A 24,698-nucleotide genomic window follows, 5' to 3' on the forward strand; every position below is an offset into this window, starting at 1 on the left:
TAACTTTCACAGGGGCTATAATTCAGGTAAATACAGCACCTTTTGGAAGGCTCAGCACTTTTCCTAGTGAGCAGCCTTGCTCTTTACCACCTGGGACAGGCCATTTTACAGCCTTTCCTTACTCTGTGATCATGGAGGTGGAGGGGCTGCTCACATCACCACTGTGCTTTAGGCAGCCTCATACTATTAGATAGAGCAGGCAATAAGCTTCTGAGGGAGTGACTGGGTGCACTGGATCCTGAGGGCTATAGTAGCTCTAGGGTCCTGGTGTATACTTAGAGTTGCACCAGTTTAACTAAGGGCTTGTCTACACATGGAAATTAATCTGGAATAAGGTAAAGTGTGAATTTAAAGTGAACCCACTTGGAGTAAGGCAATTTGAACTACAGCACTCATGCTAGAATAAGGGCATCCACAGAGTTAATCAGGAGCAGCTATTCTGGAAGAATTCCTCATGTAGACAAGCTCTAGAAGTGTGGTTTTAAATGTATTCAGTTAGTGTGTCAGTACTTACATGCATGCATTAAATGTGTGTAACCAATTTTAAGCCAATGTGCGCCTCCACACAAGATTTTGCATGGATTTAACTAGACTGATTCAAACCTGTGTGTGTAGACAAGGCCTAAATGCTCTGTATTGTTTTTCTAAACAAAATTTTCTAAACAATTTCTAAACAAAATTTTAGAAAGTACTAGTTTATTTGATCAAGTACCAGTGATGAAAACAAAACAAAAAAAGCACAAATACAAATGAGAATTTCTTCCAAACATCCAACGAAAGACAATTCATGATTCACAGGTGGGGGGCACTGTCTGTAGACAGAATTGCAAATGGGTTATTTCCATAACAGCAGAATTAAAAATAAAACATTAAAAAGAAGTTTCCACATATTCATTCCAGAGCTAGGCCCTGGAACAGCCTTGTCTTTGAATTGAAAGGAACCCCTAAACAAGAGGAGAACTCCTGCTAGAGACTGTGTTGCCAGGGTTCTCAAGCTACAGGATCACACCTTAGCATGGAGTCCACAGAGTGGAGTCCCTTTGCCCCACAGCTATAGAACACAGAAGAGGTCCACTTGTCCTCTCCCTTAACACCTGATTTTTAAACTGGTGAACTGCACTGATTTCAGTTACGTTATACAGGGCATAACGACTATAAATGGAAAGAGAATCAGGTTTAAAGTCTATGAAAAGGCAACAGATTCAGAACCAGTTTGATTTTAAGTAGTCTTGTGCAAGACGACATCTTAGCCCATGCTGTGTAAAGTTAAACCTCCCACTCCCGCCCACCCCCCCGCGGCCAGCTATGTTGAAATCTTCCTTGTATCTGGAGAGGTAGAGACTGAGATCTAGCAAATAAGACTGATGAAACAAGAACAAGATAAGTGGGTGTTCCATATACCAATTCTGGAACTGCCGAAGTCTGCCAGAAAATCCTGTAGGACAGGCATGCATCTTCTACTCACTCTATGAAAGTTTTGTGGAATTAGACCAACTATGACAGAGGTAGATCTGCTTAAATGATCTATTAGAACACCTTAAAAAGAGTTAACAACAAGCGGCTTGAGGAAGCTCAGTGGTCCCATACAGCCACCTTAGCAGGAGACACAAATCAAACCATATTCTGAATACTGAAAGCATCCTTCCGAAGGAAAGGAATAAGGACACTAGTTCAAAGTCTCTTAAAATAAAAACTTAGCCTATAAACTGAGCAGCAGTTTTGCAAAAGAAAAGGTAACGCTTACTTCCTTTGCACAGTGAGCTGCCAACATCGGTTTGCATCTCATGCCATAAATTAGAAGTGGCACTTTGAAATGAGGGGCAAGGGATCTTGGCTCCACCACTTGACTATGAAGGAGCAAAGCCGGCATTTTCAACACAGCAACCCTGTTTCTAACTCACAGCAGTTAATCTGATGGCCGCTGCATTCAGGGCATGCACAGAGCATTAGTGACTTAGCTAGTTCAGCTACCATTAGCCTGACCCCCAGCTGTTATGAACAAACAAAATATTACTGCATTCAACATAAACAAGAGATTGCACAAAGAGCAGCATATAAACTAGACAAATACACCCTCCCTTACAGACAGTAAGACTGCACAAGCCCAAAAACCTCTAGACTTTTTATTCTTAACATTTGTACACTTTGCTGAAAAAAATATAATATATATAGCTCTATAGGACTGATTACAATATATTACAGGCCAAAAAACCCCCACCTTTCCCTATAACATACTTTAATCATGGTCTAAGATTCCCATTTTGCATATAGAGTAATTCTAGCAGAAGTTATTGCCTTCGGTTTATAATTAATAATTCACAGAATAAAGCTTAAATCGATTTCACAATCACAAGAGATTCATTATATTAGTGTTTTACATATAAAAAAGGAAAAAATAACCAAAGAACAAAACATGAAAAGGAACTATAAATAATCCTATAAAGATCAAATCCAAAAACATTATGGAAAGTCCCCATAAATATCTTTATCAATGACATTCAGTAGCTGCTATATAGAAACAGAAAAACCTGTAATATTCTGTAGCCAACGCTGCTTCAGTTCAGAATATGAATTGTATAAAACACAATATACAGCTAGAGAAATGCCCAGCAAAGGAAACAAAAAAGGATAAAAAAAATTTTAGGACTATTTTACAAAAGTAGGGTTTTTTTGGGGTTTTTTTTTTTGTTTTTTTATTTCAGAACAATTTCTACAAACATATAAACGTTAGGCTATTTTCCCTACTAAAAAATTATTATAAAATCCTGCATTAAAAAGTAATATTTCTCCAAGCTGTAAGAGATCAGGTGCGGGGAAAGGGTATAGTTTCAGAGTCAAACAAGCCAAGAGACTTTCCTGATTTTGCAGACTGTGGCCCTACCAAGGGCTAACAAGGAAAAAGAAACTTCTCCCTAAGAGCCATTTAGGCGATGTAGTTATTTCTCCCATAGGCCCTTTCTGGCATGTGGGCATCCTTAAGCCCAGAGGGCACAGCAGCTCCCTGATAAGGCAATGGTACACTGTAGTGTAAGAGAGTCATAAATAATTCTCTATACAATGCTTTACAAGATTGACCCGCTGCAGGACTGGCCCAATACTACAGGGGAAATAGAATAAAAAATCTTCTATAAAACAAGGCAAATTGGATAGCTGGATACCAGATGCAAACGCAGGCAACTGTCTGCCATATAAGTTGCATCATATACACCCTCCACACAACCAAAAATAAGGATTTGGCAATCTTTTGCAACTTTTTTTTTTGTTTTTTTAACCATAGCTATGACAATGTTTCCCTCCTCCCCCCCAACTCTTTGCATTTTGTTGTGCCCTTGTTAGTTTAGCAGGATGGAAGGGTTGCACAGAAAGATTTTTTAAAAATCACTTTGAAATTAGATCCAAGGGAGCATTTGTTCAGAGTGTCTTGGCTGAGGTCCAAATGCTTTAATGGTCCATTTTTGCCTCAGAGGGGCACAAGGTGCTGCTGGCTTTAAGCATAGAATTCATTTGTAGGGGCTTTCTTGTAGATCGGTTTTTTGCCAAGATCGTAACTGCCCTCATCCTTTTTCTTCATGCGATAGACCAACAGTAGGATCAGGAAGACAGCAAACAGCAGCCCCACTGTCCCACCTGCAATAAGAGCTGGAAGAGAGCATAGAATGAATAATCAGGATATCTGAGATTTTAGGAGGAAAGTACTGCCCTGTGAGAAGCTGCTTCACCAGTCATAAACCCATGACATCTATCCCAGGCTTCCATCCAGGTTAGCCAGCATTTCTGGGCTTTCTACTGATAGCTTCCATCTTGCTATAAGTGACATTTTCAGTCCAAGTGGCATCTACAGACTAGAAGTCATTTTCCATCCAGTTTAACAATAGTTAATGCAAGAGTTTAACATTAAAGTTTCTTCTGATTAAAGCAGGACAGAAGCTTCACTAATACACAGCGCTCTCCCAGCTCATTAGAACAAAGCCAGTTGGCTCAATTTCAAGTGACCTGTGGGGTGTGTGCTTTTGGTCACCAGTCTTGCCCTCTAAAGGGAGGAACAATCATACAACCCTATTTTTGGCATCCCCATTCCCCCTTCCTCCCACATTTATAGCATGGCTGATCTGTCACTAGAGTTTGAGGACAGTTAAGTTACCTGCAAGAACTTCTGTTCTCTCAAAGATGCTGCTGTTGGCTGTGCTGGCCATGGCAATCTTGTTGGACGGGTTCCCTTCCTCGGAGGGCAAGGCTTTGCGCAGAATTATTTCATTTTCTACAACCTGTTTTTCATCCACATCTTTTGTCCCCTCACCACTATCTTCAGGGATATTGTTATCACTAGAGATCTGAATAAAGCAGAGACAAACCACACCCTGTCACAAGCAGCTACAAAACACTTCAAAACAGGAGACACAAGAGGGCAGGGCAGATACCCTTTAATGACAGGACAATTGAGGTCATTTAAGAGTTCAGTCCATTGTGAGCACATTAATCCCACTCACGCCAGGGGACTGGATGTGGAAACTAGCTGTGGTTGGGATGAAGGTTAAGGCAACAAGAGCCTTCACATAGCAGACAGGTCAGACAGCAGTTCTGCCTTATGGAGAGGGGTTGTTGAGATAGGCTTCTCTGAGAGCGCTAAAGCAACACTTACCACAGGATTCTCTGCAATGACTGAAGTCACGTCATCTTCAGCATCTAGATACTCTGCAACAAAACAATATAGCATTAGTTTCCCTTGGCTTTCAGTGTGTTTTCCCAAAGCCCAGGCACACCTGTCTAACTAAGGATCTGCTCTGATTAAAGTTCCCTCTTATCTGTAAGTACTTTTGCCAGTTAATATAATTTTGATTACGCAAAGCCACATGATGCAAGCTCAAGACTAACTCATACATAGTAGAAATCTTCAGCTCATCAAGTGGCTCTTGTTGCAGGGTATGGGGATTTGCTCAGTAAACCAGTATGCTCAAGTATGCTGTGTTGGTTTCAGGAGGGCACTCTTTTGAACACCCATCCCTAGAGGATGATTTGCTAACATGCTAACCACAAGATCTGTCCGAACATGTCATATGCTAATTTCTGAGCTTGTTCTTTACCTTTTGAGAACACAATGTGCATTATGTGCACATAAAAGCTGCAACAGGGAGCTGTTGGAACTAGTTTATGCTGAAAGCCAAAAAGAGTTCTCTTATAACACTGACTTTCCTCTTTTTACTTGCCTAACTTTATCTCCTACACAGATTTTAGGGCAAAGTGGGAAGTTTTAGAAATTTTGGAGCTAGAGGAAGATGAGATTTAACAAAAACTATTTAACCTTACAGCCCCTTGGTATTAAGAGGGGAAAAAGATCTAAGTAGCGCATGGTCTACTCACTGAAGAGAGTTACTACAAGGGTAACCTACTTGGATGCCCTATAGAGTGAAGACAGAATAGGAGTCCCACATCGTGGCACGGTGCTCTTTTGCTATTCCTATCTGTGTACTTCATTCAATCAAGCCTCCATATGGGAGGCATTTGATTAGGCTGCTCTACTGATCCGTCTGAATGACTTGCTGAGCTCAGCTTTACAGACTAGCCCATTGCAAGTTCCATCAGAGAGCCTGAGACTCAAGGGATTGTGTAGTTTTTCCAGGTCAGTGCTATGAGGATGTAATAGTCAGAGGAAGACTCCAGTTTAAAGACTATTTCTCTCTTGCTTCCATACCTTCATCGCCAGAACCAGAAAACCCATCATCCTCTTCGAGAGTGAAGTCAGGCCTGGGGTCACTGATGTCTTCATCATCTGGCAAGGTTCCAGAAGAGAAATAGCCCTCTCCATACTTTTCTGGGTCCATAGTCTCAGTTTCTCTCATCTGAGAAGGGAAAGCTGGCATTAGTTAGCTGATAGAGACCCAGACAGTTCCACAAGACGGCAGTTCTCAGGCTGCTAGCAGCCATCTGCAACCAGATCAGTTTAGCCAACACAGTAATATTTCACCATCTAACTGAAGTTCAATTCAGCCCTGCTAAAAGCAGGGTCTTTACTTGCTTGGAATGAGCTGAATTCCCCTAGGAACAGCTGAATTCCCCTAGTATTTTTCAGAGCAGGAACAAAGACTGGCCTGAGTGGGGATTTCCTGAAGGGTTTGAGGTTCAGAAAATTCCCATGAAGTGACCAGGGTCTGAATTTACTGGAAACAGCTTTTTGTGCAAGAGCTCAGGGCAGAACCCCTTGAGGTAGAAGGGAGGAATAAATTTATTGTGGTAGGCAGGAGAGCAGTGGGACTTACAATACCTGGAGACTCTTTTCCAAGCCTGCGTCAAGAGCTAGCTTGGGTGGCCACTGTAGCATCGAAACCTCAAACTCAGTAGGTTTGATAGCATCATTATTTCACCTAGTTTTAACCTTTGTACGATAAAGTGAGATTTGTTTCCCGCCCCCCATATATTCTATTGAACAATACAATGAGATCAAAAGCATTATAAATAGTAACTCATTTGTATGAAGTGTCCCCTCAACAACACACCCAATTCAAAAAGCAACAGCTCAGCAATTCCCTCCTGAAATTAAAACCATGATACTGCTATCTGACTAGCAGTCAGAGTTATGTGCATCAGCATGGCGGCAGCAGCACAGATAAGCCAGCCTGTGGGGGCATACAAAGGAGCCCGGCCAAAGTGACTTTACAAAGATTTGGATGTTAAACTGCATGACAATGGTTTAAATTGGAACCCATTTTCACCTGAGCCTCTGAAGAGTAAGGGGGTGAAGGCAGAAAGTTTAGGCCAGGATTATATAAAGTCCTGTAACTGGTCTATATAATGGTGATGCTTTAGGGCCAATCCAGGCAAGGATTCCATACCCCTGAGATCATGGAGGGTCCACACTTCCAAATTGGCAGAATGCAGTGTTGGCTGTGGAATTCCAGCAACAATTCAGAATTCCACAGCCATTAAGTCATTCGCGTGGTAAGGGATTTAACCCTTTCCCTACAGTTGGGAGTACAATGCAAACTGAATGGACAGCTGCTGAAACTGGCGGTGGCAGCATTAGCCTTGTTTTTCTACTCATTCCCATTGCCATCACCAGTTCCACGCCACTAGCAACAGAAATGCACTACGGTTGGTGGTGGTGCCTAGCCACCTGTTACATGCATGGAGAGGCAGAGATTCACTAAGCAGGGTTGGGGGGAGGGGGGAGGAGGGAGACTTGGGAGGTGTGGGAGGAACCAAAATTTTGGTTCTCCATCAAAGCAGTCACGCTCCCCTCCCGTCCCCCCCAGATGGAATGCTCACTTAATCTAGTAGCCACTGTATGACCATTTTGTAATCAGGGTCAAGTGCTCTCAGTGCATCAAGTGGGTCAGAAAGCAGCCTCGCTGCTGCCTTGCTCCAGGTGTGGTCCCACTGCAGTAAGAGACCTGTGGCATGGCTGCAGGGATGACATGCAGGGCTCAGGCTGCAGGGCTAAAAACTACATTACAGACGTATCCATAGACACTCCAGTACAGTGCCAGATAACAATTGTTTGTTCCCCCTTTCCCCCCATGACCTGCTTCCAATCTGTAGGCACTGGGGTTGCCCCAGCCACTAGGTTCTGCAGTCAAGGTATGAGAAGCTTCTCCTCATATCCTGTATTCGAAGTGCCAGAACAGTGGTGCAACAGCTTTTCAGGCAGCTCTGGTTTGATCCACCCCTTCAGTCAAAAGGGACCAGGAAACACTTGATTGAGCATCCTGAAAAAACCAAGAATCGTGGAGAACCTGATGCTGTCAGACTCCTCGTCTCCCATTATGACCTAACTAGGACAGCTAAAAGTGCAGCCTGGAACAAACATTCCCAGCATCACTGATCATTTATTTTATAGGACAACATTTTCCTCCAATGTTAATTGGAAAGGAGGCATCTGAAGCTAGCCAAGACACCAGGGCTCCCTGGAGTGATGCTACAGTTGGAATAATGAAGTTGCTCCCATCCCAGATGTTTTATTAACACACAAAAAGCATTCGATTGCCATTTACCACCAGGCTACCATTTAGCAAGCTGGGGTACATCCCCCAGACAGCAGCTTTCATGTAGTATAATAGCAATGAGTTAAGAAGGTTTTCCCTTGCAGGCCACAGGGCAGACAAATGTTGTCAGGTGTCTATCACCCAGACTGTACTCAGGAGGGGTGAATCACAGCCATCCGGCAGACACAAAGCCAAGTGCTAACAAGGGAGGCTCAACAGAGAAAGAAGCCTGGATCAGTGAGTCAGTATTAGTGGGTACTCTGGAATACACCAAGTTCAGATATCACAGAGGCCTCATCATCAAAACACACAGTCAGTGTGTATATGAGTGAGGTCCAAGACGAAGGAAGTTACTGACTCACAGCAGTAAATGAGATTATATGGAGTGTTCTACACCGCTGCTCATTTGGCCCTGGGCCCAGGAGAACACAAGTGGGACGTTCACTCTTCATCTACAGGAACTTCCTGGTAAAACATCCAGAAAGCTGCTGGGGAAGGTGGGGGTGGCGGCAGGAGGGAGGGAGGCTACACTTTTACCCACAGAAGTGTAATTGGGTATCCTGGAGTCGCCTCAACTCCTAAGCCCCAAATACATAGTCTTGGGGTGCTGTTGGGCACCTCACTTCACCATATTCACACACACAGGAAGCTCATTCCAGTTTCTCCCTGCACAAACTCAAAACATGCCCACATAGCAAGCAGGCACCTCCCAGGAGCTAGATGCAAATCCAACCTTGCAGAGCACTCTGAATGAGTCGAGTTAACAGTGCTATGCTCTTTGCAGGGTGGGTCTGGAACAGTGACATTCTTTGCATACACACCTGCAAAGGGCATACAGGAGCCATTCAGCACTCCAGTGGGGTTTGTGGGCTCAGGGAGGGGCTTTTAGTTCTTTAACATTGTCTTATAGGGACACTGCATTTCTAAAGCTGGAGGAAAGTCTCACCCGCACCACTCCTGTATATATACTACAGGCTTCACCGGGAGGCAGATCCTGGGAATGCAGACTCCCTGCCAGATGAGAATGTGCAGAGTCTCTAAACCCTTTTTCAAAAGCATTTGGCACTTGCCAAATGTCCTCCACAGCCACATTCAGCCTTACATTTTTGGCAGTCATCAGCTGGAGGCTGGTATCTGACTTAAACTGCTCGTAGCCAGTTGTTCCGACACCTGCTATTACACTGCTGGAACCGCCTAAGGGCAGAGGCCAGTGACTCTTGTGGGAGAGAGACTAAAGGACTGCGCAGCCCTATCTACTTCTAGCAGCTGAAGTCAAGCCCTCCTGATAATATGCTTGATCAAACAGAACCCTTTAACTACAGAAGGATGTTGCTTCTGCCCACGTCCAATTCCAGGATTTCTGCTGAATGTTAAGCGGCTTTCACCCACAGTGAGTGCCAAGAAAGATTAATAAACGTCACTCGAGGGGGGAAGGGAAATAATGGGGAGGAGCTTTCCCCTGCCTAGCAATATCAAAGAGGTTTACTTCTTAGCTGCCACCCAGAGCGTGTGCAGGTATCCACACACTCCACCTTCACCTGCATGTGCTGCTTCAGTAGGATCCACACAGGGGAAGTTAATGTTTAGGTGCTACAGGAATCAGCACACTAGAAGTGCCAAGATAACAGAAGGCAGCTACCTCTGCATGGATCATTCATGTCGACGGAGAAGCCTATATGGCACCAGGTAGAGGAGCTGGCAGGGCTGCGATACTTGATCCCCTCTCCAGATGAGGAGTCCAATTTCATCGTGGCTTTGGCTCCATTTCAGGAGCCCAGATCACCACTAGTTGCTTCTCAAAGTGACGTCTGCTCACAGTGCAGCATACAAGATTCCCGTCCAACACGTGACTTTCCTCAGCCACTGACAAGGACAAATAGTAAACTCTAACCAAGCCTGCCTGTCTCCTCCAGCCCACACGTCACTGCCATCGCTTACGTGCCTTTCACAGGAGCAGCAACCAACCAAGTAACATTCTATTGGGCAAGAGCAGAATTTTCCAGACATGAAAAGCACATGATCAACTTTTAGTGCTGGCCATTGTCTCCAGTCTAACACACCAATGTTTGAAATCACTGTTTGCAATCAGGTTTCTTTGAAGGCTGGTAGAAAGCGAGTTGGATAGGGGTTACACATGCGGAGTCCCAGGTATCTGAAGTAAGTTTCCAACAAGCCAGATAATAGAGCTGTATAACTTGTTTCAGTGTCTCTGCTACCCAGCACTGTGTACACACGCCCAGGAGTAAATAGGTGAAAGTCAACGTTTCACAGACAAAAGAACATGGACGTGGGCCAAGTTTGGGAGGGCGGGAAATGACAAGGAGGCAAATCAGCACCTGGCTAACTAACTATCTGCATCCTGCAGAGACAGAGGTAAGGGGAGCTGGTCTGGTGGCTCCTTTGCAGATAATCATGTTTACAGATAGTAAACAATTCCATTGTTTTTAGTTTCAAACACTTAAACTTAGGAGGTTAAGAACTGATTTCCAGAGGCACTCAACCACACACACACACGGATGTGAACCCATGGAAAGTGACAAGTGACTCCTACCCAGAGAAGTCCTACTGCAAGCTCCCCCACTGAATCTGGGAACGATCATACAGGATTAGACTAGGGATCCATCTTGTCCTGTATCCTGTCCGACAGAAAATACTCAATACTACTTACTCAATACCTGAAAATACTCCATACTTGAACAGTCATGGATTAGCCAGCCCATATGGGAAGTTTCTTCCTAATCTGGTCAGTGGTTGATTTATACTCTGAAGCAATTATCCTGCTCAGTACAGCCAGTTGTTCGCAATAGAAATATCTAATCCTTTTGAATTCTACTCTGATCTTTGTCTCAATAATATATTCTAGCAATGAAGTTCCACAGTATTATAAACAGAGTGAAAATATTTCCTAGTTTTGAATTTGCCACCTTTCATTTTCATTGAACGTCCCTTTGTTCTTGTGTTTGAGACAAGGGAGAAGTTCCTGATCTACCTTCTTTATGGAGAACCATCTTGTCCCCTCATTAAACTCAGTCCTGATTTTTTCAGTCTCAACACAACAAACTGTGTTCCTCTAGTCATTTCCCTTGAGACCTCTTAACACACACTGTGTTCTGAGGTTTGAACACCCTAAGTGAGGGCATGCCACTAATTTATATAATGGTATTGAATCTTTTTAGGATTCTTCTCCAGCCAATTCCTTATGCAGTCTAGTTTTGTTTGCTTCTTGCTGTGCATTGAGCATTGAGCAGAAATTTTCCATTGAGCTGTCCACAGTGAGGCTTAGGGCTTTTAAACTGTAACCACTCAAGAAAAACTACTCTCACACAATTTAGTTGTAGGGAGGACTGATGGATCCCCAGTTACCCAGACAGACTGGAGTGGTTTTGAGAATATGCTAGTGCCTGTCAGCCAAGTGACCATTAGGGACTTCCTCCAAGATGCAGATCATAGTGTACGTGTGGCTCTAGGGACTAGCATGGAGTCATTAAGGGCTATTGTATTAGTTGGGAATTCATGATAAGAGAGACAAGAGCTATTACAGCACAGCCTGCTTAACTCAATCACTCTTTAGTGTGTTCCTTTTTGGCTTCAATCAGAGGCATTGATGGGGGCACTTGGAAAGGAGTGGCATGTGTTGTTTATCTTATGACACTAGGACATATCCCCCATCCTCCCCAGGCATACATATACGGTCACATGCAGCAGAAGTCATATTACTATAATGCACATCTAGATTTCAAGTTAAAGGGTTCTTCAAATGGGGGTTATACAATACACTACAGAAGCCAGCTCCAGAGTCTGTAGTCAAATAATCTGTGTGTAAAAGCATGCCTACACAACCTACACTAATTAGCCCCCTTGCTAGATGTGTCAGCAGAAGGGCCATGGACAGCGAACTGTGTCAGTGCCAGATTTAACGCCCATAGGGCAGGGACATGAGGCACATTGGTAGAGTACATACGTGTAGCTTCACTGCTGATGCTTGTGAGATGATTGACTGAAGTCTCCATGGCTGTCCTCCTGACATTAGCACTGAGTTCACTTAAATACTTCATTTCTGTCCCTTCGTCCCTATTCTAGGTCACCAAAGGGTTGTTATTCTTGTATCAGGAGATCCCCAAAACTAAGCAATTGTTGAAGTAATTTTGGCCAATGTGAGTTTGTCCTACCATGACACATGGCTGGGATCCAACTAGTCAAAACTTCAGTTTGCTGTAAAGCTAAGTGTAAACCACTGGAAATTTGATGCTATAATGGAAGTGCTGAGGCCAGCTGGCACATGCTGGAAGAGCTGTGAGGACAAGGTTGGCAAGAGAGCAAGAACTGCGTTTCTAGAAGCAAAGGCGCTAAGGCTGGGACAAGAGGGAATTTCCACCCACAGCCCTTTGTTCTATCTGATTTACTTACCTGGGACTCGTCTTTACCCCACCTGCTGGAAGAGACTGTAACTTCATAGTAAACCGTTACTTTAACAAGCACTCAAGAAGAGCCTTCCAGAGAACTCAGTGATATTAAGATACCTGAACCTCAGTTCATTTTAGCTTATTTTACAGATTCCACCAGACAGCTCTCTCCTATTAAGAGATGCTTTAGATTAACATCAGGCTCAAAAACACCTCCAAAACAAGAGCCACTCATTCCCTTCTAGCTTCTCGAACACTGAAGCACTGTAGCACCGGGGATATGCATGGACAATATCTTCCTTTCTCGTTAAGAGCTCTATTAAAAGGAAATCATCACTTCAGAAGCAAGAGTTACAGAAGACAGAAGTTTAGGGACTGCTTACTACTGTGGAAATAGAAGTTGGATGGTATCACGCCAGTCCAATATGACTGACCTCTGATTGTGAGTGGTTCAGCACAGCCAGGTAGTAGAGCTATCCTAACATCATGCCTTCCCAGGATAATAAGCATTTCTGCCTGTGGTGAGCACAAAGGCCTGGTCTACACTTTAAATTTAGATTGACATGTTAAGTTGCTCAGGGGTGTGAAAAATTCCAACCTAACACCTGGTGTAGAGGCGGCTAGGCCAATGGAAGAATGTTTCTGTTGACCTCGCTACAGCTGCTCAGGCAGGTGGATTATCCACCATGATGGAAAAACCACGTCTGTCACTGTAGACCGTGTCTCCACTACAGTGCATTGCTATAGCACCGTTGCTGTGCTGCAGCGCTGAGAGTGTAGACAAGCCCCAAGTCTCACTAGCAGAAAGGGCGTTGCTTCTTTTCCTCGCTCCAAAACTCCTCTTCTTCACATATATAAACTCCTTAGCAGAGACATTGAAGAAATCACTTCTGTGCCTGAGAGCAGCACAAATACCCTAATTTCAATCCAGGTCACACCTAATTATATGAGCATCCCTCTGTATAGCAAGCACTGTAACAGATCCACATTAGCGGACTCTCTGTGCCCTCAGGTCATGGGTGCCTGTTTGCTGGTCAGCAGGCCCCACATTATTCACAGGATAGACAGCACCTTCTGGCTTTACTGCCAAGGAAGAGAGTTTTATCAAGGTTTTACTGCACATGTGTGCACTTATATAGGCTGGAGCCTCCTGAGCCAATTGTGCTAGGAGCGTTCAGCGACAGAAAGTGCCGCTGTGCATTTCCTCCAATATACATTAAAGTGTTAAGGGCTCGGTTATATTGACAACGCTGTAGCAACAGCTCTCGCTAGGCAAAGCGACCTTTACACCCAAACTCTGTCACAGAACTACTTGGCTAAGGTCTCCTCAGGTCAATATAAGCTGCCAAAATAAACCCAGAACTTCAGATTAGACCCTGAAACCTGTGCAGAGCAGGAAGTGGCAAGAGACAGAACGGTAGGCCAGGACTTCTGCAGACAGTTACCGTCCAGGTGCCTGAGTGGCAGTGAGAATGCAGCAGGCAGAACAAGTCCATAGTCAGGCATTTTCTAGTCACCAGAGACTTGGAGCCTCACATTCAAGTTACAGTGCAGCCCTTCTGCATTTCTCTCTCTCAAGTTCCCTACCAAGTAATAAGGATAAGGATAGTGATTCACTTGTTATTCCTCCAATACATTCCTATTGTGATGCTTTAAACTCTGTGGCAATGAGGGGCTTTCCTCACCACTGCCATCAGCCAACACTGCAGTGAAACGATAATCCCATAGCAGTAGTTACAATGTACTAAGCATAGACGTTGATTTGCCATCACCAGCTCAGCAAGAGGGCTTTACTGTAGACAGAACCCGAGAAGAGTTAGTTCCACTATGTAATCCAGAGTTTGCTCTGGATTACATATTTGTATTCTGGGTTTCATGCTCTCTAGGATCAGTTAGTCTTTTTTTTTAAAAAAAGAATGCACATGGGTCAAAAGCTATGTCTGCATGTGTCACTTTAAAAAAAATACTCTGCAAAAGATGCAGAGGAGGAGAAAGGAATGACTGGGAGGGAATGAGTTCTTGTTTAAATACAGTTGTCTGATAATTAGCAAACACAGAACCATGAAAGAGGTTGTACAGTCCCCATGACAGACAGGCATATGCAGGAATATATTTACAGCAAGGACACTCATTAACTAGCATTATAACCTCTTCTTATGAGCCAGCTATAGGTGTTTGGGTTCTTAAGTATCTATTGGTTACAAAGTCTAATTTCAGTATCTTCACTGCAAGGATCTACCCAGGTTTTAAAGAGAAATTCACTTAAGCAGCTCAAGACAGGGTAAGTAAAGCCAGTCACTGACAGCCATAGTGTCCAAATTCAGGGGAGGAGGTCTATTATGCCTGTTCTCCCAGGGAGGTGAAGGCACAACTGATACTCAACAGGAGACTATCCTCTTATCAGGAGATTTATATACCAAACTTTGATGTTTGAATGACAGAGACCAAAGCCAAAGAATGCAGCGTAATTTACTTGTCTTCCAAAGTTTAGTCTGTTCCTTCCCTCACCTGAGGGAAACACATTGAGATCTTTCCTGGAGCACAACTCCATCTCACAAGTTATTTTGCAGGGCAGTTTTTTTTTTGTTTTTTTTTAAACTTATTGCAGAAATCATGCTCACGTGTGTCTTGCATCTTTATATTCCTTTGTAACAGTATGAGCAAGATTAGGACAGGCAGAGATCAGATTTCCAAGAGAATTAGGCACAGTAGAAGTTTGGTGCCTTTCCTAGCTGGCTCAACATGGAGCTAAGCTGGCCCAAAATGCAGTTAAATCTAGGCTTGTTTGTACAGCTGAGATCCTGATACTACACCTTGCAAATGTTTCCATTCCCCACAATCTCTTTAAATTGAAGCATACCAAGAGACCTAGAGATTTAGGCTTTGTTTACACTTGGATGGGATTTTTTTTTTATTAAGCTAACATAGTTATGCCAGCAAAACCTTCCTAGAGTGTAGTTAAACCAGAAAAGCTTTTAAGTGTAGCTAAGGAAGGCTCCACTAAGGTCTTGTGTCCAGGCCCAGGAAGCTAATGCCCAAGTCTTACCTATTCCAGGTACTCACACTTTCCCAGAACCATGCAAGTCACCTACTTAAATTAAGCATGCTTGCAGCACACCAGAAATCTAGTGCTTGGTCCCCTGTCCTCCTACCTAAGGGGAGGGATATTTCAGCTTCACACACACACACCCCTATTATGGTGGGGGGGAAGTGGGGAAATGTCTTTCTAAATGCAGGTTAGTAATCTAGAGGACCAGAACATTTTGTTTGTTCACTCCTTCTTCGGCTTCTGGAAGCCATGGACCTCACAGGGCTAACAAGGCATTTAGTTACCAGCATGCACTGAAGACAAGGCACGTTAACAGGAGTAGTGTTTATACGACAGTTTTTTCTGATGCTTGACCTTTTGTTTTGTTAGAATTAGTGCCAAGACCGTGTATAAACAGCTTCCTATATAAGAGGCTTTAGAGGATGAGAGAAAGGTTCAGGATCCAGTGTACATTTCTATTGGCAATAAATATTTTTCTTTTCTTGGAAAAAATCCTCTTAGTAAATGAAGTTTCCCCCACTCGCCACCCTTGCAAGCAGAAACAGTCTTTTTAATGAGCTCAGAGTAAAATGGAATCCTTACCACCTTAAGGAAAGGTACCTGCTCTGAGGAGACTGTGGAATTCACAGCAACCCCTCCTAGCACTGTGATTACTGACCAAATTCCTAATTCTATACTGTCAGATAGGGAGAAGAAATCAAATTTAGGAGTTGCAGTTTAGCCTAATCAAATTTGATCAATGGTCCATCATGCTAGGTATACCTTCCTCCTACCACACTCCATCAGTCCATTGGTCATAGTTCAGTGTCCAGTCATCAGGAGTAGCCAGAACCTGATATTATAGACTGTAAAATTCATAATACATCTGAAATCCTATACCTGAGGCTGTCTGCACTGCAAAAAAAGGGCGTGAGGGTTTGGTTTTTTTTTTTTAAATAATAGAATTGAAACCTCTCAAGAAAATTCAACCCCTACTCACACACCTACCTGCAGCATCAAGGAAAGTTTGAGTCACTGCTTCTGGTAAGAGAAATTAAGCTATTACTCAAGTGCTGACAAGAAATTTACAAAGGCTTGTTGTGGTTCTTTCTTAGAAAAAGTAATTTTCAGAATCCAACAGAATATTTTAGAAGTATGACTTCCACAAGTCCAGATCAGAGTGTAACCTCTATATTACCATTAGTAGCAAGTTCTTGGAGAAGTTCTGAACAGAGACAGCTGTGGGTTTAATGCTTCAGCAACTCATCTGTATGAGGAAAAGGTATTGGACTCTAAAAGTCTAACTTAAGCTGTGTATCTAACACAAAGTGAAAATTCTCACCCTCTCTGTCCCAACCGGAAATGGGAGTCTGAAGTATTTAATCCAATAAAAAGCCAAGAGGGCTGCATTCAAGTAGGATCTTTTATAGCCCGGTAAAACAGTAACTTACTACATCCAATGTGAAGTATTTAACAGGCTGCCCCCATCCCATTCACTAGCAATGTACTCAACCTCGCCTCATCACAACAGCTCCATTCTAGTGCAAATCATTTCATGCCTTAATCTAAAGGGCCTGCATTCCACCAGGTTTCAGCAAGCAGCCACACGCTCACTGACAGAAACAGCATAGAGGTCAGACACTCACAGCTGGTCTACACAATTTTTGTACTGGAACTATATTGGTTTAGAAATGGATTATAGTTAGAGAAGTACAACCCTCTACTGTTTGACACATTTATACCAGTATAAAGGTGATGACAGAAGTAACGTGCACTGTATAGCTTATTTCTGTCATCACTTTTATACTGGTATAACTGTGTCAACATAGGGGATTCTACTTCCCTAAGTACAATCCATTGCTAAACCAGCATAGTTCAAGTGGTACCCAAAAGGAAAAAGACCTGTTCAGATCGGCCAGGACAGCATGCTTCCAGGAGGGACAGGATAAAGCGAACATGAACTCACAGCAGTGCAGAGATGTGTGCGGTGAAGATATTTTCCTGTTTTGGGGAGTCTATTATATACAGGGTTATGCACCAGAGAATTCCCCAGCAGTCAATCACTACACAAAAATTTAATTCTACTCATCTGTGTGAAAAAGGCTATTTCTGACAACAGAGGTCACTTATTTTACAGATACTAGCACCACATTATTCCCACAGAGGCAGTTCCAGCCCAAATCACACCAGGCATTTAGTGAGTACCATGTATAGAGCAAAACAAAGAGTCTTCCAGTTGAGGACAAACTATTGCTTTAAAAAATAAAATAAGAGAATCAAATCAAGTGAGGATTCAGAGTCAGCCAAATGGACTCAATAAGCTAGTGCAATTTCAGTACAGTATTCAGCAGCAGTAGGAGTTTGAAGTGTGGTAAAAATAGGCTGTGGGAATTCTGCTGAAGTTGGCATGGTGAAGACAGACAGAATCTCACTCCCATTGTTAGGCTGGACGTAGAGTTAACTGAGCTCAGCCTTACAGTTGAGAAATAGGACAGAAGTAGGGCAAGACAAGACACTGGATAAGACAGCAGAGCCATATTAGTATCCTAAAATGGATTCAAATCATGCACATTGGAAAAGCTTGGAATTGCCTCCCCCCACCCAAAAGAAGCCCACCAAAAACCAGAAAGGAAAGTCCATGGTATCCTAGCCATAAATAACAGTTTTCACAACTGCTGGACTGGAGTTGATTTCAGCAGACAAATTGTCCATGTATCTTTGCGCCAGCAGTAATGTGGGAAGGGGCAGGACTAGGAAGAGCATTAGGATAACAAACATGTTTAACTTCTTATACATAATGGACTTGGGAATCTCTAATATTAGAATTCTCTGAAAAAGTGAGGCTGCCTCTATCTGTTCAGAATGGAAGATCTCTCTTCAGCTCTTCTCAAACAGGGGACTCAGAAAAGTAGACATGCAAGGAATAAATTCCCCAGCTTCCATTCTGGAGACCATTTCACAAGAGAAGTTCCCCTCAGGGACCCATCTTGCTAGTCCTTCGTTTCCAAAGGATTTCATTCTCTGAGCCACAGGGAAGGGCTCTAGGACTCCTACTTAAAAAGTTAATGCAAGGATCCTAGTTCTTAGTATTCAGAGTACTGAAGGAGGGGACTACACCAATGTCACTCCCACCCCATTGGTTGTGACCAGTTTGTATATTAGAAACATTTCTGTGAAGTGCTGAAAACTAAGAGCAACTAACTGCCTATTCCAGTGGTTTTCAACCTTTTTTCATTTACAGACCCCTAAAAACATTCACATGGTGGCACAGACCCCTTTCAAAATTCAACCTGTAGTCCACAGACCCCTACCACAGAAGTCAGACTGAAAAGTAACTGAACAGAATTCAACTGTAAATGATGCACATACATGGCATTTGACACAGCGTGAGAAAGGATGCTAAACTGTGGGCTTCTATGGTAACGACAACACTTCTGGGTTTTGACTGGTAGATGGGGATATTCACATACTTTAGATTTATCAGAAAAATGAAATGCCTTTTCTGGGACCTAAAACTTTATTTTTCATAGTCACTTTTCGTGGACCCCTTAGACATAGTGTGTGAACTCCCAGGGGGTCCAAGGACCTCAGGTTGAAAACCACTGACCTATTCCCTCCAATACAGCTGCTAGTTTGAGAGGAGGCATTAAAAAACATTGGATTTCGTGACAAGAGCCCTTCATCTCCTCCTCTTTTTCCTTCAAAACTCTGGTCCATGTGCATTAGTCTTTTGTAACACAGTCTGCTGCTCTATGTTGGGGAGGTACTGCTCTGGCCAAGTTAAAGCACATCCTGGCTGAACACATTCACGCACTCAATGAACCTGCCAGAGTCAGGTGAAGCAGTTGGACAATAAAGTTATACATACAGATAACAATATTTTGATTTGATTCGGAGGGACAGATGAGTAACTGGGCAAAGAGCAGAAAGAACAGGCCTCAGGGACTGATGGTGGCAAGACAAGCCAAACCGGTTTAAACATTAATAATGCTGCACTACTTTCCAAATACCGCCATTGTCAACAAAACATCGGCTCAGCCAGTCAGATGCCCACTGAGTTCTGAGAAGCATTTAACACTTAAAAAAAAAAAAGCGTTAATAAAACAGGCAGGTGTTACAGCAGAAATGCAGCGCCTACCTGCTTCACTCAAACCTCTTTTCTACCTTCACATCTACCATTTAATAAGAGTTTGATTAAAGAGACAGTTTGAACATCGTAAGTGCAGAACTAGTGTATGAAATGCTGCTATGATATGCCAGGCAGTGCTGCCAGGCTTCCCACAACTAAAGCTACCAAGCCTAGCACAGGGCAAAAACTTCTTGGGACAGTGCAGCTTTTGGATGCTCTTTGACCACATTTGGTGTGAAATTAATATTACAAGCTAGTGTGCTTGGGGAATATGATGGGCTGTGGATTTGCTATGCTGTGTTCTATAGAGTTCAGATGCCTCCACAGAAAACACTTCTGCATAGTTGTATCTGTAACGCCTTACGCTGAGCTTGCAGAACATTCAGTACAACATACTGCCCAATGCTTAAACAAGTTTGGTTGTATTTTAGTGTTGCAGTACTAAATTAATGTACACCAACAAATTTGCTTAAGTAGAAGTGCTCATAATGGGTCTCCCCCCGCCCCCCTCTGGTCTGGTGGTGACAGAGCATCTAGTTTTAGTGAGGGGAGCTCCCTTTTTGTAGTGTTGGTACAACATGCTGGATTGCACAGCATGTGGCTTGTAGTTTCTGAAGGGTGAAGACACATTGTTGGAACTCCATAGGACATGGATTTTATTTCCTGTGTTTGTGTAAGGGCAGGGCCTTGAGGGCTATGTTATGCTATCTGTCGTTGTTCCCACAGAGCCTGTACAATGCAAGAACCAGAAATGCTTTGGAGCAAGCTACACTTCTTCCAAATGGAATGAGGTGATACTCCATGTGGCTCTCAATGCAGCCAGATTTTCTCTGATTGAGAAAGCCTTGTACATGTAAGAGGGATGGAAATATTCCTGGAAGCTCCACGGCAGAATTCCTATCCTCTGTTAACATGATCCAGTCCGTTACTGAATGTAAACATGATGTAATATTTAAATGTGAGAGCATTCCTATGAGCCCCATCAGTTTTAGGAATGTAGGATCAATCTTTATGAGGCACTGTGCTGCCTTTTCAAGGAGTTTGTATCTATGAATTTACTCAGGCTTGCTGGTCATAGAGAGCTGCTGCCCAATGTTAAAGGAGTAGACACTTCATGTATTTTGGCCTGAGAGCTTTCTTGCTAAGCCACCAGCAGCCCATTTCAGCAGCATCTTTGATTAGACAGCAACAGCAGAACTTCACAGCAGAAACTGAACAAAAAGTAGTAAGTAGTGATCTGCCTAGAGAGTCTTAGGCTCCATCCAAGTGAAACAATGTGGGCGATTAAACCTAGTTTTGGGATACTCTAATCTCTTGCAATTGCCCCAGTCCCAATGCAGTCCCTACTGACCAACACCAAAGCAGGAGTCAGAGCTGGATGCTCTCTGATCGGAAGGTAGACACTTGTTAAAGTTAAAAGCCAGAAACCCGTTTCAAAAGAAAGGTCTGTGTTACATACATGCCTGGTATATGTCCAGGCTCATTCTGCATTACCAATGGAAGTATTTTCCCTCTCCCAAAATACCTCCTTGGAAATTAGAGAGGGTCTAATGCCCATAAAATGAGGGGTCCCAGTAGATAAATTTAGAGAAGCTTATAACCAGAAGTTTTACATTTACAACACTCATCATGGTATCTGAGCACCTTACAAGTTCAAAATATAATAATGTTGAGGGTTTTTTTTAAATTCCTTTCCATTCCCCTCGATTTTTGCTCTCCCATACAGTTTTGCTCCTCAATCCTAATCTACATTCTTGCTATGCAAATCCTGTCCTGCCCGCCTTTCCCCAAACTCTACCACTGCTCCTCAAGCCTAACCTGCAGCCTCCCTGCTAGTCCACTTCTGAGCCTCTTTGAGAACTACTGGGGTACAGACAAGCAAGAAGAGCAGGGCCCATGCAAGGCCCGTGTAGTCACAGAAGCAGAATTAAAGGGGAGACCACAGAGCTAAAGGAACGCAAGAGAAAAAGCAGGTACTGTGGTAGATTAATTGTAGGATGAGTAGAAGGAGGAAGGCTGTAAGGCATCGAACTAAAGTTGATAAAAACAGAGCCTGAAGGGCAGGAGGGTGGGTAGTTAGTAAGAAGGTAGGGCCAGCATCAGAAGAGGTATCACCTGATGGGAGGAGAAAAGAGGAAGACGGAAGATTTGTGAATGCTCGGAAAGAGGCGGAGAAGAGAGAAAAAGAGATGGGGGACCCCTTATTTGCAAAGGGTAGAGAAGGGAAAGGAGTCCCTGACGCAGCGGAGGAAAAGAATGTGGTAAGGACTGAGATGAGAACAAGGAACATGGTGTAGACAGGCTAACTGGAAGCAGAATACAAGTTGAGTCTGGGGTGTAGCAAGTCAAGTAGACAGGGAAATGGAATTTGGAAGCATAGCAGTGCAAAGGCAAGTGACAGATCCATTTGAATGGCAAGCCAAGTAAGCGTTTGTCAACTGAATGCCCAAAATCAGTTGTCAATATATAAATAATGGAGAGAGTAGTTCATCAAGCTAGGCGGTCCTGTCACCAGCATATTTTCGGATGGAAACCAGCGACTCTTCTCTCTCATCCCACTCCTTTCAATACACAAGCAGGCACAACTAGGGATGGTTTTGCAAAACCACAAAACAGGGACAGCTTGGATCTAAATCTGCCCCTTCCTACTACCCAAAGTTCGTGGAGGTGGGGAAAATCATGGCCATATTTACTTCAAAGCCCTGCTGCATGTTCCCTTGCTCGATAATGGATGTAGGTTGCTTCAGGAGCAGACATAAAATCATCTGGAAAGAATGGCCTTTCTGTTCTCTCACAGAAAACCTGTTTCCCTCCTGATGGGAAAAGCCAGGTTTCTGCCACCAGCACATACAACATTAAGTCAGGGAAGGACAAAGAGTCTCACAGGGTATTTGAGGGGGGCAGGAGGGGGAAGAAGCTAAACCTGGAGTCCTGGCTCCACAGCTTAACATTCAGAAAGATGGGGGCGGGGAGGAAAGGAAGAAGGTGTTTGATCTCTCGAAGGCTGCATGACACTTTTCTCCTCCGGTAACAAGGCTGCGTGTAATCCATTATTACTCCCCCGAGGAGGAGCTCGAGCTAACGAGCGACCAGAAGGCGAGGATGGCAGTGGAGCAAAGCTGCTCTTACCCAGCTATAGTTCGGCTGGGAGAGTCCACTGGGTTTCCCCCCAGCAGCCAGGCACGCTCAGCCCGGGGAAGTTGGGGACTGGCCCAGGGTAAAGGAAAGCCCCAGCTGCGGGGCGTGCCAGAGGCGGGGGAGTCCAGCCGGTCCCGGTGACGTGAGGCTATTACCGCAGAGCGGGGGTCTGGGGCAGCCTTACTCACGGCCCAGCTATGAGGACAGGGCGCTGTTTGCGCCATGGGCTGATGCTAGAGCCCGGGGGCGGCCACAAGGGGGGGGGGGGGCAGGCGGCACCGTCCGGCCGAGGGATGACGCCGTTCCACCCCCGGGACCTGCCACTCCGCCCCGCCCCGCCCCACCAGCAGGGGACGGAGGCGGGAAGAGGCTCCCGCGGGAGCTGTCCCGCCTAGGGCTCCCCCCTTTCCAGCCCAGAGGGGACTTTGTCCTCCGCACTCCGGGCGGCGTCGCCGGCTCGTCTCGGTTCCTGTGACTCGCCGTCCGTGTCCCTGATGGTCCCCCCCGCGGCCCGGCGCCAGGGAAGGGCTGGGGAGCAACCGCATTCAGGCAGAGGAACGAGCCCCCGCTGGGCTGGGAAGGGGGGAGCCCCGGCCCTCAACCCGTCCCTGCCTCAGGCGGCCCCCGCGCTCGCAGCCCAGCGACGCCCCCCGGCGGAGGCACGAAGCCCGCCCCCCGCGCACTCACCGACTCGGCGGAGGCGGCCCTGGCGGCAACCAGCAGGAGCAGAGCGGCACACAGCGCCCCGAGGCGCTTGGCTGACAGCGACTGCATGGTGCGCGGAGCGGAGCGGATCAGTCCCGGGCAGCGGAGGCGCAAGCGAGCGGCTAGAGCCAGCCCCACATGGCCGCCCGTCTTATAGGCGCCCCGGCCCCCGCCTCCGGCGGGCCCAGCCCTCTTAGAGGCGGAGTCGCAGAACCAAGCGGGAAGGGGAATGGCCGAGTCGGGGACGTGCCGCTTTCCCTGTCCCGTCAGCAAGGAAGGGAGCGGAGCTCTTGGGATTTGAGTGACCGCCTCACACACCTTGACAGCCGTCGCCACCATTCCCCTTACAACCCACTTCCTATCTCCCCTCCTGCCCCCATACAATCCCCCTCCCAACCTCCTGGGGCCCAATCCCACCCTTTCCCCCCTCCACCTAACAGCCTCCTTCCCCAGTCCTCTATTCCACCCCTTCACCTAGGGTGGCCAGATGTCCCGATTTAATAGGGACAGTCCTGATATTCAAGGCTTTTTCTTACAGGGGCACCTATTACACCCACCACCCCATCCTGATTTTCACACTTGCTATCTGGTCACCCTACCTTCACCAATCCCTACATTTCACTACCACTTTACAGCCCTCTTATGTCCCCTCCCCCACACTCTCATTTGCAACTTTAACACTTCACCTTCACCCTTGAAGGCCCTGCCACCATCCCCTACACCCTGCATCCCCAACTTCCCTTACACTCCCCACCATCCTCCCTCCACCACTTTCTCATATACCCCCCACCCTCTTATACAAATAACTTTATAAATACATAGGAAGGGAAGGAAATAGCATGGCCCAAAATATGAGTTACCATCTCGCCTATGTCTCTTAAAAACCAACATACAAGAGAGAAACCAGCATACGATATCATATAATTATGATTTCACATATTTTTATATATAATCGCATGTTTCCATCTGAAAATATGCTGGTGAAAGAGGACGGTCTAGCTTGATAGCTATAGGAGGATTTTTTTTTTTTTTTAAATCCTCATTATCCTCCCCTCTGGATTTCCCATTTCTGCCCATCTTCTCTAGGTCTCTCCTGCTGATTACAAATCATTCTAGATAAGATCTGGCTGTACTTCTGCGTGTTATACTATGCCTAGCACACTGTTGGCAGTTAACAAATAATAGATTACCCCAAAAGGGGCCAATGGGAATTAGTGTTAATAAAAGTGCACCATGAAATTAACAATGACTGGTCATTTTAGCTTCTTCTGGAAAGAAGAAATGCTCAAAAATATAAATAAAGCAGGTTGTATTTTAAG

At 44.7% G+C, this 24,698-nt stretch overlaps 1 protein-coding gene across 1 annotated transcript; it reads right to left on the reverse strand.

Annotated features, from left to right (window-relative positions):
• Positions 1-679: 679 nt before the first annotated feature.
• SDC4 (syndecan 4) lies at positions 680-23,510 on the reverse strand. The gene is made up of 5 exons (XM_067554368.1): positions 23,362-23,510; positions 5,690-5,837; positions 4,640-4,692; positions 4,142-4,331; positions 680-3,639 (listed from the first exon to the last, which is right to left on the reverse strand). Exons 1-5 carry the CDS (start codon positions 23,446-23,448, stop codon positions 3,488-3,490), a joined length of 630 nt encoding a protein of 209 aa, XP_067410469.1. The 5' UTR covers positions 23,449-23,510; the 3' UTR covers positions 680-3,487.
• Positions 23,511-24,698: the final 1,188 nt, after the last annotated feature.

Source organism: Emydura macquarii, unplaced genomic scaffold, assembly GCF_026122565.2.
Source record: "Emydura macquarii macquarii isolate MOO-44397 ecotype Brisbane River unplaced genomic scaffold, CSIRO-AGI_Emac_v2 contig_1483, whole genome shotgun sequence".
NCBI lineage: Eukaryota > Metazoa > Chordata > Testudines > Chelidae > Emydura > Emydura macquarii.

Bases quoted from the DNA above. Each gene is read 5' to 3' on its own strand.
- SDC4 (XM_067554368.1), bottom strand. From the start codon at position 23,448: ATGCAGTCGCTGTCAGCCAAGCGCCTCGGGGCGCTGTGTGCCGCTCTG. The intron at 4,693-5,689 runs GTATGGAAGCAA...GTTTTGTTGCAG, and splicing joins TTCTGGTTCTGGCGATGAAG to AGTATCTAGATGCTGAAGAT. The intron at 3,640-4,141 runs GTAACTTAACTG...GCTCTCTTCCAG, and splicing joins GAGAACAGAAGTTCTTGCAG to CTCTTATTGCAGGTGGGACA.